Genomic DNA, 14,034 nt, shown 5'->3' with positions numbered 1-14,034 from the left:
TTTTGCCACATCCCCTTTAACATTTATTATTTTCCTTTACTGTCATATTAGCCAATCTGCTTGGTGTGAGGTGGTACCTCAGCATTATTTTGATTTGCATTTCTCTAATTATGCAAGATTTAGAACAGTTTTTCATGTGCTTATTGAAAGTGTTGGTTTCTTTATCTGAAAATTGTCTACTCATGTCCCTTGATCTTTTGTCAGTTGAGGAATGGCTTGATTTTTTTGTACAATTGACTTAGCTCCTTATAAATTTGAGAAATGAGACCTTCATCAGAGGTTTTTGTTATAAAACTTTTTCCCCAGTTTATTGCTTCCCTTATAATTTGGTTGCATTAGTTTTGTTTGTACAGAAAATTTTTAATTTAATATGACCAAAATTATTCATCTTACGTTTTGTAGTGTTTTCTATCTCCTGCTTGGTCTTAAATTCCTTCCTTTCCCATAGATCTGACAGATATACTATTCTATGGTCACCCAAATTGTTTATGATTTCCCTCTTTATATTTAAGTCACTTACCCACTATGAATTAATCTTGATATAGGGTATAAGATGTTGATCTAAGCCTAATTCCCATACTGTTTTCCAATTCTCCCAGCAGTTTTTGTCAAATAGTGGGTTCTTGTCCCAAAACCTGGAATCTTTGGGTTTATCGAACACTATCTTGCTGCTGTCATTTACTCCAAGTCTGTTCCATTGATCCACCCCTTCCATCTCTAAGCCAGTACTATATAGTTTTAGTGATCACTGCTTTATAGTATAGTCTGAGATCTGGTTTATAGAATTCTTAACACTTATCATTTTGTTCTACTCATCTTAACATTGTTTGGCTCTTAATATTATTGTTTCAGGGTGTGTATTTTATCTCCCTGACCAGATTGTGAACTCCCTGGGGCCCGAATTGTGTCTTGCATTTCTTTTGTATCCTTTATAGTACTGAGAATATAGTAGGCACTCAAGTAATACAGCCATATACAGTTTAGTACTTTGTCTGGAAACAGGCCACCTTTGAACCAATTTGGCTTGGGCAAAGAATAGGTTGAGGAAAGCACAAGATTCCTCTTTACTAGGAAAAAGAGCCAGGGCTGCTGTCTCAGATCCATGCCTCTTAAGGGTCTTCCAGGTTTGGAAAAGGCCATATTCCTGAGTGGCTGAGGCACCAGCGATAACATAGAGATGAGAGGGGTGCCACATGGGGTTCTAGCCTCATGGGGCTTCTCTGTTGCTTAAAAGAGGAGCTAGACGGAAGGGAGGGGAAAAGAAGAAAAAAATTTGCTGAGGCCTAGGCAAGAAGGACCTCATGCTCTCCCAAAGGCAGCACCACTCTTTAACAGGTTATGGCCTTTAAGGGGCTTTTGTGAATCACTGCCCATCCTTTGGTTTTGGACAGCCTTTGAGTTGCCTTCAGGGAACAGTATGTCTTTCAAGGATAGCCTGGATGGGGAAAATTCCCGAAAAGTGCAGAACAAAGGAGGGCCCTTATGTCTAATGAGTAGTGGTCCTTGGGAATTTTTATTATTTAGAGTATCACTCAGTTTTTTGGTTTTAAGAATGTCAAGTAAAACTCTGATTCTTGACTAAAAGTTTAATCCTCTACTTATAGTTCATCTGTAATAGCTGTACATTTTTCCAATTTTGATTCAGTGAATGACAGAAATGATCTGTGTTGGTGTTACATGGAACTTCGATCTTGCTCCTGACAAGTCCTGAAAGTCCTAACAATCTCTTATTCTTGTGTTTTTTCCAGTGTCTTCAAAAAGATTTTCTGCCAAGGTGAGGCAAAATGCTTAACCCATGCTGACTTAAAGGATTTGCTTACCAGCCCCCTCAAAGTCTTCCTCTTTGGGATGGTTAACAGCTGTCTCGCTTGCATTTTATTTGCAGAATGTTCTTATAAAATGTTACAAGAAAGAAAATTTTTTGAAAGATGCATTTTTCCCTTCACTCCTCCTTCCCAAACCAAATCTCAGGGATTGATCAGGTACCTGATGGTATCCCCCTAGGTCTAAGGTAGAGGATATATCTTTACTACCTAATGATTTGACATGGCTGCCTTGCATAGTGTGACTGGTACCTATTGCTCAGGTTGAGAGACGATGGTTTGGAGCTTTCAAGGGATCCTGTCTCTTTGCATGGTTCTCGGAATCTCTTTGCAGCTCTGGTTTTCTGTGCGTCTGACTACGTGCAGCTACAGAGTAGAATAGCCTATTCTCCAGAGTGCTAGGGGCCTAAGGGAAGAGTGTAAGTGGCTAATGTCTTCCAATTTGTTCAGGTTTTCAGCCCAGGAAGCCCGCTCTGCAGGGACTTGATCTATCCCAAGTGAAATGTTTGAAAGGCAAAGCAAGCAAACAGCAAAGCAAGACCTGATGTTTTTTTTCTACCAACTTGCTAACTCACTGTTTTCATTTCCTCTTGTATGTAGGAAGCCTTTAAGGTCATCTACTTCACCTACCTCAATGAAGGTTTCTTCAGCTTATGGAGAGGCAATTCTGCCACCATGGTCCGTGTGATTCCCTACGCTGCCATCCAGTTTAGTGCCCACGAGGAGTACAAAATAATCCTGGGCCGTAACTATGGCATCAAGGGCGGCGAGTAAGGCAGAAGGGACTTCCTTCTTTATTTCACAGCTCCCCAGAATAGGTTGGAGCTGACACAGAGGGGCAGCAGCCTTGACTCTTGCTGATTTTATGTAAACGTTAGCAACATCTTTCCCAGTATAAACATATAGTGGAAATGCTCTAGAGAGCTGGCCCATGGAGGCATTGTTATGGGTGGGAAGGGGAGAAGCAAAATCAGAGAATGAGCAGAGAGAAAAAGTAGGCCTTCATCACCTGGTACATAGTCCTATTGTTGTCAAGGAAAGAGTCTAGCTAGGTGCCAGAGGAATCTCTGAAAGGTACCAACCTAAAAAGGAATTATAGAGATCCTCTCATCCACCTTCCCCATTTTTCAGATGAGAACACCGAGGCTCAGACTAAGTGACTTGCCCTGAGCTCACACAAACAGTAAGTAGCCCGGCCCAGTTCTGATCCTTAGTCTAGTGTCCCTTCTGTTACAGTTGATTCCACAAGATCCAAGCAGAGTCAGCTCTTAGTGACTGGTAGTGAGAAAGTGTCGTGCACAGAATAGCTCAGGATATAGACTTTAAGGTTATTGGGGTGACTCATTGTTCCTCATGCTTTCCTCTTGTTTGTCTCCCTCACCTCAATTCAGGACTTTGCCCCCTTGCCCAAGACTTGTTGCTGGTGCATTAGCTGGAATGACTGCTGCTTCTCTAACCTATCCACTGGATTTGGTGAGAGCCCGGATGGCTGTAACACCCAAGGAAATGTGAGTTTGAAACAGAATGGTTACAATAACTAACTTTTATACAGAATTACTTTAAAGTTTACAAAGCACTTTACATAAGTTCTCTCTTGAAAATCTCAGGAACCCTGTGAGGTAGGTACTATAGCAATTTCCATCCCTAGTTTACAGAAGAGAAACCTGAGACTCGGGTAAAAAGGTTCTCCCACTCTGACTGTACCAGCTAGCCAAGGCAAGATTTAAATCAAGGACTCAAGCCTAAGTCTAGCTCTCTTCTTTCTCTCCAGGCCACATAGCTTCTGGTCTGTGTTGGATTTCTTGGATATAAATGACCAGGAACCCAGTAAAGATTGTGGATCTTGAACTTCAGGTCCTAATTACAAACCAATTAGTTTGAAGATGGCTTTCCCAAAGCTCCCCACCCACTATGATGTGACAAGCAAGCCTGGCACAGGCCACAGCAGGTGGTGGGAGATAGCGGGAAGGCAGTAATTGCTTTCTCATCCTTGGGTGGCACGCTATGCATGAATCAAACTTTCAGTATAATCCTGAGTTGAACAGACAGGAAACTCTCTCAAACCAAATATTTTGTCTTGTTAGTCCCAGATATTGAAGTTTTATTCTAACATTTGGTTATACTTCACATGACCTTTCAGTTAACACCTTTTCACAGTACAGTTCCTGCTTTACATGAATTTAAATTATGTAAATTTGACTCCCCCTGCTGGCTGGAGCACTAATGCAGCCCTACTCCAGGAATCTTCCAGAAGCTTCTCTAGCTGCAGGGGACCCAAGCACTAAAGCTACTCCAGCTTTGGGGGATACAGAGCCATGGATCAGGGCCCCACAAGGGGAGAAGAAGGTCTGTAGGAACAGTCTAATTATGTTCAGTGAGAACTGGCTTAATGTTATTTAGGCATTTTAACTAGATTGCACCATAATGTCACAAAATCCCTCTGTCACAAAATGCATCTGCCTGAGATAAATTATATGGACAGTTTCAAAAAGAAGAAAATTGAACAGTTGATTAGTGGAAAGACTGGTGGTAGGTCTCTTTATACTTGAAACCTGAGGGCATATCTTTTTTTTTTTTAATTAAAAAAAATTTTTTTAACCCCTTACCTTCTGTCTTAGAATCAATACTATTATTTATTCTAAGACAGAAGAGAGGTTAAGGGCTAGGCAATAGATGTTAAGTGACTTGCCCAGGGTGGCACACTAGGAAGTGTCTCAGGTCAAATTTGAACCCAGGACCTCCCATCTCTGGGCCTGGCTCTCAATCTACTGAGCCACCCAGCTGTCCCACCAAGGGCATATCTTTTTTTTTTTTTTTAAAACCCTTGTACTTCGGTGTATTGTCTCATAGGTGGAAGAGTGGTAAGGGTGGGCAATAGGGGTCAAGTGACTTGCCCAGGGTCACACAGCTGGGAAGTGGCTGAGGCCGGGTTTGAACCTAGGACCTCCTGTCTCTAGGCCTGACTCTCACTCCACTGAGCTACCCAGCTGCCCCCATCAAGGGCATATCTTGATAGGGTCAGAGGAATGTTCTTCTAATGCACTCATGGTACATCCATCCAGGAAGTCAGTCCACATGGTGGGCCTTCCATCATGCCTAGCAAAAAGCTATTTTTCTTGTGGATTCTGGCCATTACTTCTACAACCCACTGTTCCTGGTTACCCAGCTTCCCTTTCTACCAAGACAAAGTAAGGATTGGGTACAGGTAACTCCTAAAGTATATCCATCTCTTGTTCCTACTGAATCTGACTGGTGGCAGTGGTACCCATCTTTCTTTTAATTCTCTAATTCTGCTTAGTTATTAGGGATTTCAGATATTTGTAAAGACTTATTTTTGAACCTTATATATCTGAATTTCTCCCATTCAAAAACCTATTTTTTGTTTAAAATGTTGTTTCTATGAAACTAGCTGCTTCTTATAATGTGGTTTTACCTAATATTTTGGTGGAATCAATTAATGACCTTTAGTTAACTGAGAGTCAAATGCACTGACTCCAGAGGAATATGTTTATGGTGTCTGAATCTTGCTACATAGAAATATGAGTAGTAATGGCATTTTACAGTTTACAAAATGTTTTATGGAGTAGATAGTGCAAATGATTATCTTTATTTTGCAATGACTAACCTATGGTCATTTGAACCCTAGTCTTAGAACTTTAAATCCAGGGATTGCTTTACTACATAAAAGTGTCCCTGGTAATTGAACAGGTGGCCCATGTGAACCATAGGACACAACTGTCACACTGATGAGTACTTGTTTTATTTATGGTTTGGCAGGTACAGTAACATCTTTCATGTCTTCATCCGAATGTCCCGTGAAGAAGGTCTAAGAACTTTATACAGAGGCTTTACACCAACAATCCTTGGAGTTGTCCCCTATTCTGGGCTAAGTTTCTTTACCTATGAAACACTAAAGAAATTTCACCATGGTAAGAGGGCCTTGAGAATGTGGTGTGGGCATGTTTCTTCTGGTGGTAGGGATGTTCAAAAGAAAAGCATTAAACTAAATAGGGAATGAGTTTGTTTTGTTTCATTTTAAGTATTTTACTTATGCAATAATTTTCAACATAAATTTTTCCAAGTTCACAAGATCCAAATTGTCTTCCTTCCCTCCCCCCAACATGATAAGCAGTTTGATACAGGTTATACATGTATGATCATGTAAAACATTTCCATATTGATCAATACCACAAAATAAAATATGAATAAAATAAAGTGAAAAATAGTATACTTTGATCTGCATTCATACTCCATCAATTCTTCTTCTGGAGGTGGATAACATTTTTTGTTGTAAGTCCTTCAGAATTGTCTTAGTTCATTGTATTGCTAAGAATAGCTAAGTCTTTCCCATTTGACCATTGTACAGTATTGCTATTGTGGTGTACAATGTTCTGTTTCTACTTACTTCACTCTGCATCAGTTCATGTAGGTCTTTCCATTTTTTTTCCTGAAATCATCCTGCTCATCATTTCTTGTCAAACAGTAGTGTTCCATCACAATCATACCTCACAGTTTGTTCAGCCATTCCCCAATTGATGGAAATTCCCTCAATTTTCAATTCTTTGCCACCACAAAAAGAGCTGCTATAAATTTTTTTTGTGTAAATAGGTATTCCCCACCTGCCCCCTTTTTAAAATCTCTTTGGGATACTTACCCAGTAGTGATATTATATATAATCCTTTGGGCATAGTTTCAAATTGCCCTTCAGAATGGTTGGATCAGTTCACAATTCTGCATCCCAATTTTGCTACATCCTCTGCAATATTTATCACTTTCCTTTACTATCACATTAATCAATCTGATGGGTGTGAGGTGGTACCTCAGAGTTGTTTTAATTTGCATTTCTCTAATGAATAGTGATTTAGAATTTTTTCAAATGATTATAGATCACTTTGATTTCTTCATCTGATTACTGACTTATCTCCTTTGACCATCTTTCAATTGGGGAATGACTATAAATGACTATAAATTTCTATAAATTTGACTTAGTTCTCTATATACTTGAGAAATGAGGTCTTTATCAGAGAAATTTGCTGTAAAAAATTTTTTCCCAGTTCGTTGTTTCCCTTTTACTCAGTTAAATTGGTTTTGTTTGTACAAAACTTTTAAAATTTAATATAATCAAAATTATTCATTTTACATTTTTCAATGTTCTCTATCTCGTTTGGTGATAAATTCTTCCCTTAGCCATAGATCTTGACAGGTAAACTATTTCATGCTTCCCTAATTTGCTTATAGTTTCACCCTTTATGTATAAACCATATACCCATTTTGATCTTATCTTGGTAAAGTGTATGAAATATTGGGCTATACCTAATTTCTTCCATATTTTTTTCTAGTTTTCCCAGTAGTTTTTGTCATATAATGAGTTCTTGTCTCAAAAGCTGGGATCTTTGGGTTTATCAAACACTAGATTGCCATGACCATTTACAACTTTGTGTATCTAATCTATTCCATTGATCCACCATCCTGTTTCTTAGCTAGTACCAGATTGCTTTGATGATTACTATACAATTTGAGATCTGATATAGCTAAGCCACCTTCCTTCACATTTTTTTCATTCTAGATAAATTTTATTATTTTTTCTAGCTCTTTATAATAATTTGTGGTAGTTTGGTTGGTATGGCACTGAATAAATAAATTAGCTTAGGTAGAATTGTCATTTTATTATATTAACTTGGCCTATCCTTGAGTAATTAACATTTTTCCAGTTTAGATCTGACTTAATTTATGTGAAAAACGATCTCTCATTGTGTTTATATGACACATGTGTTCATCTTGGCAAGTAGACACCCAGTATTTTATACTGTGTAGATTTTATTTTATTTTATTTTATTTATTTTATTATTGAATCCTTACCTTCTGTCTTGGATCAATACTGTGTATTGGTTCCAAGGCAGAAGAGTGGTAAGGGTTAGGCAATGGGGGTCAAGTGACTTGCCCAGGGTCACACAGCTGGGAAGTGTCTGAGGCCAGATTTGTGTAGGTTTATTTTAAATGGAATTTATATATCTCTTGCTGCTGAAACTTTGTTGGTAATATATAGAAATGCTGATGATTTATGTGACTTTATTTTAAATATCCTGCAATTTTGCTAAATTTATTAATTATTTCAACTTTTTTTTAGCTGATTCTCTAGGACAGTGATGGGGAACCTTTTAGAGATAGAGTGTCAGGCCCTGCCCCCACTCCCCCAGACTAAGTGCTGTGCCTATGCCCCTCCAGAGACCACATTCTGTGCCCCTCCCCACACTGAGTGCTGGGAAAACTGCTTCCCTCCCTTTATTCCACCCATGGGAGGGAGGAAGCACTCCCATTGGACTGCTGGGCAGGAGGGCAGGTAATGTAATCAGGCTTGGGGAGAGGGTGAGGTGAGGGGCACAAGGACTCTAGTCTGCTCACCTCTAGTTATGTGAACTATGATCCCCTCAAACCTAACTCCTCTCCAACTTGTGTGAAGTGTAAATTGAGGGGACTTTGAAAATTTCAAAGTATACCCATTTTAGCCACTATTCAAGCAACCAGAAGCCATTTCAAATGCAATGCTTTATTGAGAGAAAAAGAGAAAAAGAAAAAGTTGGCCAGAAAAAAAGCCAAAAAACCCCAGTTTACAGGAAAATCCCTTATTTATAGGAAAATATAATCCTCAGGTTAAATGACATAATCCTGACACATTCACCCCATCACCTACCCTTCCTGAAGTGGGTATCCTCCGAATTAACCTTTTTAGCAAATGGTCAAGGTTTGAAGTCTGGTTTTAATCTGGATGCAGGGCTGATTAGGAGATTGCTACTTCTGATAAACCACTATTGTGTTTTCTTGAGCTGCTAGCTCACCTGTTCTCCCTCAGGCAGGCATCCCTTTGAATGAAAATTGAACTAGCTAGTAAGAAGTGCTGAGACCAAGAATGCAAATTAAAGCAGCCCTAGGTTGCTTGTGAAAGAAACTGGGGAAGGGAGCTATAGAACAATGAAGAGGCTATTAGCCTAGCTTTGGGTTCATAAAACTTATTCCTAAATCATTAGACTATAATTTTGAACATTTTTAAAGTACAAACTCAAAAGATACATCCCAAAATCCCCAAAATACTTTGTATAGTTAAAGACTGGTTGCTTCTGATAGAAAAGACATAAGTCGTTTCTGTCTTATTTGGCCAAAGGTAATTAAGAGGCCATTGTATTCTGAATGGGGTGGGGCAACCTTGTCCAACCAGGGATGTGGTCTTGAAGAGACCTGCTTACTAACTTCTGCTGGGGAGAGGGGGAGGGAAGCAGTCCAGCTGTGCCTCCCTCCTGCTTTTTAGTTAGGAACTTTGGCGAACTCTGTGCTGCAGAGATGGTTGCACTGGGTCCTTAGGGCACTGGGATCTTGGCATGCATACCCACAGAGAGGTCTCTGCATGCCATCTCTGGCATGCATGCCATAGGCTTGCCATCATGGCTCTAGGATTCTTTATCATATCATCTTCAAAGAAATAGTTTAGTTTCCTCATTGCCTACTTTAATTCTTTCAATGTCTTTTCTCTTATTGATGTAGCTAGCATTTCTAATACAATATTAAATAATAGTGGTGATATTGGGCATCCTTACTTTACCTCTGATCTTATTGGGAAGGTTTCTAGCTTATCCCCATTATAGATAATATTTGCCAATGGTTTTAGATAGATACTACTTATCATTTTAAGGAAAGCTTCCTTTGTTTAATGTTTTTAATGGATTTGTTTTGTTTAAAGAAACAGAAGTATTCACCATTGATTTGATGCCCACGTGAAGTGGCATGTCAATGCTAAATTTGAAATTCTGGGATCTTTTTTCCAGAAATGGGATACTACTCTTTCCCCTAAGATACCTTTTTCTATGCTTCTTGTTCCCTTTACAATATGTTTTTTGTATACTTAATATTTATTTTTCATAATTACCTTAAAAACAATTTTTGAAACCCTTACTTTCTGTCTTAGACTTAATACTGAATATCAGTTCTAAGGCAGATGATCAGTAAGGGCCAGGCAACTGGGGTTAAGAGACTTGACCAAGGTCACACAGTTGGGAAAAACAATTTTTAATCATTGTTTTTTGAAATTTTGAATTCCAAATTCCCTCCCTTCTTCCTTTCCTCAATGATAAAGCAAACAATTTGATATAGATGCAAAATATATTTCCATATTAGTCATGTTGTGAAAGAAAACCCAGACAAAAGAAAGTTTTTTTTAAGTTTTCTTGTATGCAGACTCCATCAGTTCTTTCTCTGAAGATGTGTAGTATTTTTCATCATAAGCCCCTTGGAATTAACTTGTATCATTGTATTACTGACAATGGCTTAGTTATTCACAATTGATCATCATACAATATTGATGCCACTGCATACAGTGTTCTGGTTCTCACTTCGCTTTGCATCAGTTTATGTAAGCCTTTCCATGTTTTCCTGAAATCATTTCACTCATCATTTTTTATAGCACAATGGTATTCCATCACAATCATATACACAATCATTCCCCAGTTGATTGACATCTCCTCAATTTCCAATTCTTTGCCACCACAAGGAAAACTGCTATAAATATTTTTTTACAAATAACTCCTTTACCTTTTTTTTTTTTATCTTTTTGGGATACAGATTAGTAGTGGTATTGCTGGGTCATAGGGTATGCACATTTTTATAGTCCTTTGAATATATTTCAATTTGTTCTCCAGAGTGGCTGGATCAGTTCTCAACTCTATCAACAATGTATTAGTGTCCCTATTTTCCTACATTCCTTCCAACATTTGTCATTTTCCTTCTTCATTCATATTAGCCAGTCTGACAGGTATGAGATGGTACTTTAGAGTTGTTTTAATTTGTGTTTCTCTAATCAATAGTGTTTTGGAGTATTTTTTCATATGACTATAGATAGCTTTGATTTCCTTTTCTGAAAAATGCCTGTTCATATCTGTTATAGAGGTGCAAATGGTGAACCCCTGGGTTCAGGAAGGAAACCATTCTCAAGAATGAAAGGACTCCATATTTAGCTTAAAAGTAAAAAGAAAGATTTATTAGTAAGATAGGATTAATGGCCAGCAAGACAACAGGAGTGGAACAGCCATGGGAGGCTGCCCTGAGTACTCCAGTTCTCACCCTTTTGTATCCTTTCCCCTGTGCAGGTGACTCCTTGCACTCTGGCATTCAGTGGGTGCAGGATCTGTCGGAGACCCTCAGGGCTTAGACTGTCTAGGTGCATTCCGGAGGTGTATCTCTTTGTCTATCTCAACTTAAAGGAATTCCAAGGACAATGGTCTTTGCCTTGGGAGTCACCAGGGCACGAAGTGGGAAGAGAATTTCCCTGTTCACAGACTGAATGAGTTAAGGGGTACAGGGTCCCTGCCATCTCTGCACAATGCCCATGTCAATATCCTTTGACCATTTATCAGTCAAATTATTAATTGGGGAATGACTCATATTTTGCGACTTGCTTTTGCCATCATTCAACTTAAGTTCCACCAGGTATTCTGTCACCTGCTATTATCAATCCCTTTATCAATTGCAATATCATTTATATATCATATGCTGATATATAATTTTATATATCATATATTGTCTTATCCCATTCACCTCAGATATTAATTTTCTTCACAGTACAAATTTCATACCCCATGTGTGTTTACTCAAAATCATATTCTAGCAATTTCATTTAAATACATATTTAGCCTTAAATCATGGAATTATTCCTATCCCAAGTACATACTTTGATAACAATTCATATATTCTAACCAATTATGACAACTGTTTAGAAATTTCTTTTTTCAATATTCCAAACTCCTAATACCTATTTCATTCCACTTTTACAGATTAACAAATTTAAAACTTCTTTTACATACTTATTTGAAAATCCAAAATTTAGATGATACAGAAGTTTCTCCATATTACATTATAATTTCTTTCAGAAAGCTGATACTAATTCTTATGTACTTTACACATATTTTATTATACCTTATCTTCACTTAAGCAGCTTGGACAGCTCTTATCAGGGGTTTGCTTCCCACCTGCTTCTTAAAGTAAAAAATTATTTTTCTGCATCAGACTGGCTATTAATTACTTTTAGAGAAAATGTTATATTCCCAATTTTCAGTTAATTCAAATATTTTAAGTATGTCCAAACATTCAAATCTGTAACTATTATTCATTTCAAATCCTAATGAGAATAGACAGTTCTCTCACCATTAAGTTTTGTACAGAATCAAACTTATCTGGAATCTTATACTTAATAAACAATTTTCTACATTAAATTATCAACCTTTAAAATTAGTCCTAATTAAAAATCCAATCAAATTGTGGGATCAAATCTTCCTTCTCTTCCCTTTTTTTTCCACTTAGATGGTCTTAAAGTTTAAGAGGTTCAAAAATTCATGCTTCTTTTTGAATTGCTCAGTTTTTTAACCTGTCTACACCCCCACTTTCCCATGTTCCAGAAAGATAGAGAACAGAGAGAAACAGGTTTCTTTTAAACCCAATTCCCCTTTTTTGTATGCACACATGACAACATGGTCACAAAGGACAACACAAACATTTAGCATAAACTTTTGGAAACATGCTTCAAAATCAGTGTTCTCCTGGGATTATCTGCTTTATTTACTTTTTCTTCACATTTTGGCACAGAGTTTTTAAAAATCATCTTGTTCTGTCTCAGTGGAAACTTTCACTCTATCCTTTAGACACTGTTCATTTTGATTTTTCAGGGCACTGGCCCTTTAAGTGGCTGATCAGTTTGCAACTGTAAGGAGCAGGATTTTTCTCTTGAAAACAAAACATTTTTTTCCTCTTCTGTGATTTATCCTGAGACTTTCTCAAAATTCTTTCTGTGCCCTGGGTTTGGTGCTCAATTAATTCTGTTCCTGTTTTCTTGCAATCTTTTTTAGAACTGAAATATATTAATCTCTATCTAAACTATTTGCTTTCTCCTTAACATCTGGTGAAAAAAATTTCCTTTTCCCCTCAAAATTATTACTTATGAGCTCTGGCGTCTAATGATTGATAGGACGGTAAGGGAACCTTGTTTTGGACACCAGATGTTGATGTTTCGATTCCAACATTGAGAGAAAAAGTAGGACCAGACGGGGCTTATGCATAAACTCCATTTATTATGACAAAGAGGCAAGTTTTCATAGAGAGAGTTCTGTTAGGCAATTATATCCATTCGTCAAGATATACGTATATCGGTGAGACATCTGCCTATAAGATGACATAAAGGTTTTTTGTTTATGGAGAGTTGGTACAAGAAGTCTAAACCTTTCCCAGGAACAGAACATAAACATCTCTTAGAGGCTTAATGGAAATATTCCAGAATGAGCCTTGAACATTTCCCCAGATAAGACACTTGTAGCCCATGTCAAACAAGGCTTTAGCCTTAGAGAGAACACAGAGGCATCTTTTGTGAGAATTATTTGTGGCTTCTTTCTCCCTGGGTCAGACCCCAACATTTATCCATGGCTCTTTTCTCCCTGGGTCAGACCCTAACATCTCTTTTACCTTATCACTCTATGTATTTGAGAAATGAAGCAATTATCAGAAAAAATTGCTGTACAGAACGTTTTCCCGTTTTCTGCTTTCATTCTAATCTTGGCTCCATTGATTTTGTTTGTGCAAAATCTTTTTAATTTAGTGTAATCAGAATTATCCATTCTACATTTTGTAATTTTCTCTATCTCTTGTTTGGTCAGCAATTCTTCCTTTATCCATAGATCTGACAGATAAACAATTCCATGCTTCTGATTTGTTAATGTCCAAATTATGTCATCCATTTTATGGATGAGTTGCCCTTTGTTTTATGCTTCCATTTTATGGATGAGTTCACAGCCTTCTCTCAGTGCATCCCTCTTCCTCACCCCTTCATTTTATTTTTTGGATATTGTCCCATTATAGCCAACTCACATCCATGCCATACCTCTGTCTATGTGTATACTCATTCTGACTGCCCTAATAATGATAAAGTTCTTAGGAGTTAGAAGTTACATCTTCCCATGTAGGAATGTAAACTGTTTAACTTTATTGAATCCCTTGTGATTTCTCTTTCCTGTTTACTTTTTTTATACTTCTCTTGAATCTTGTATTTGAAAGTCAAATTTTTTTGCTGCAACATGTTTTATTATGTGCCCAAAAAACTACACCACAACTTACTGGGCTTTTTATCAAGAATGCTTAAAAGTCCTCTATTTCATTAAATATCCATTCCCCACCCACCCCC

General features: G+C 37.7%; 1 protein-coding gene across 1 annotated transcript in view; it reads left to right on the top strand.

The window, feature by feature from the left end:
* SLC25A42 (solute carrier family 25 member 42) overlaps positions 1 to 14,034 on the top strand; it is a 39,801-nt gene that overhangs the window by 19,882 nt on the left and 5,885 nt on the right. The window contains exons 3-6 of the mRNA XM_044685352.1: positions 1,749 to 1,774; positions 2,424 to 2,593; positions 3,215 to 3,331; positions 5,601 to 5,752. Coding sequence (XP_044541287.1) covers positions 1,749 to 1,774; positions 2,424 to 2,593; positions 3,215 to 3,331; positions 5,601 to 5,752 — 465 coding nt within the window. The remainder of the gene's footprint in view (positions 1 to 1,748; positions 1,775 to 2,423; positions 2,594 to 3,214; positions 3,332 to 5,600; positions 5,753 to 14,034) is intronic.

Source organism: Gracilinanus agilis, chromosome 1, assembly GCF_016433145.1.
Source record: "Gracilinanus agilis isolate LMUSP501 chromosome 1, AgileGrace, whole genome shotgun sequence".
Lineage (NCBI taxonomy): Eukaryota > Metazoa > Chordata > Mammalia > Didelphimorphia > Didelphidae > Gracilinanus > Gracilinanus agilis.
Note: the sequence above shows the minus strand (reverse complement) of the source record. Positions and strands in the feature narration are given on the sequence as shown.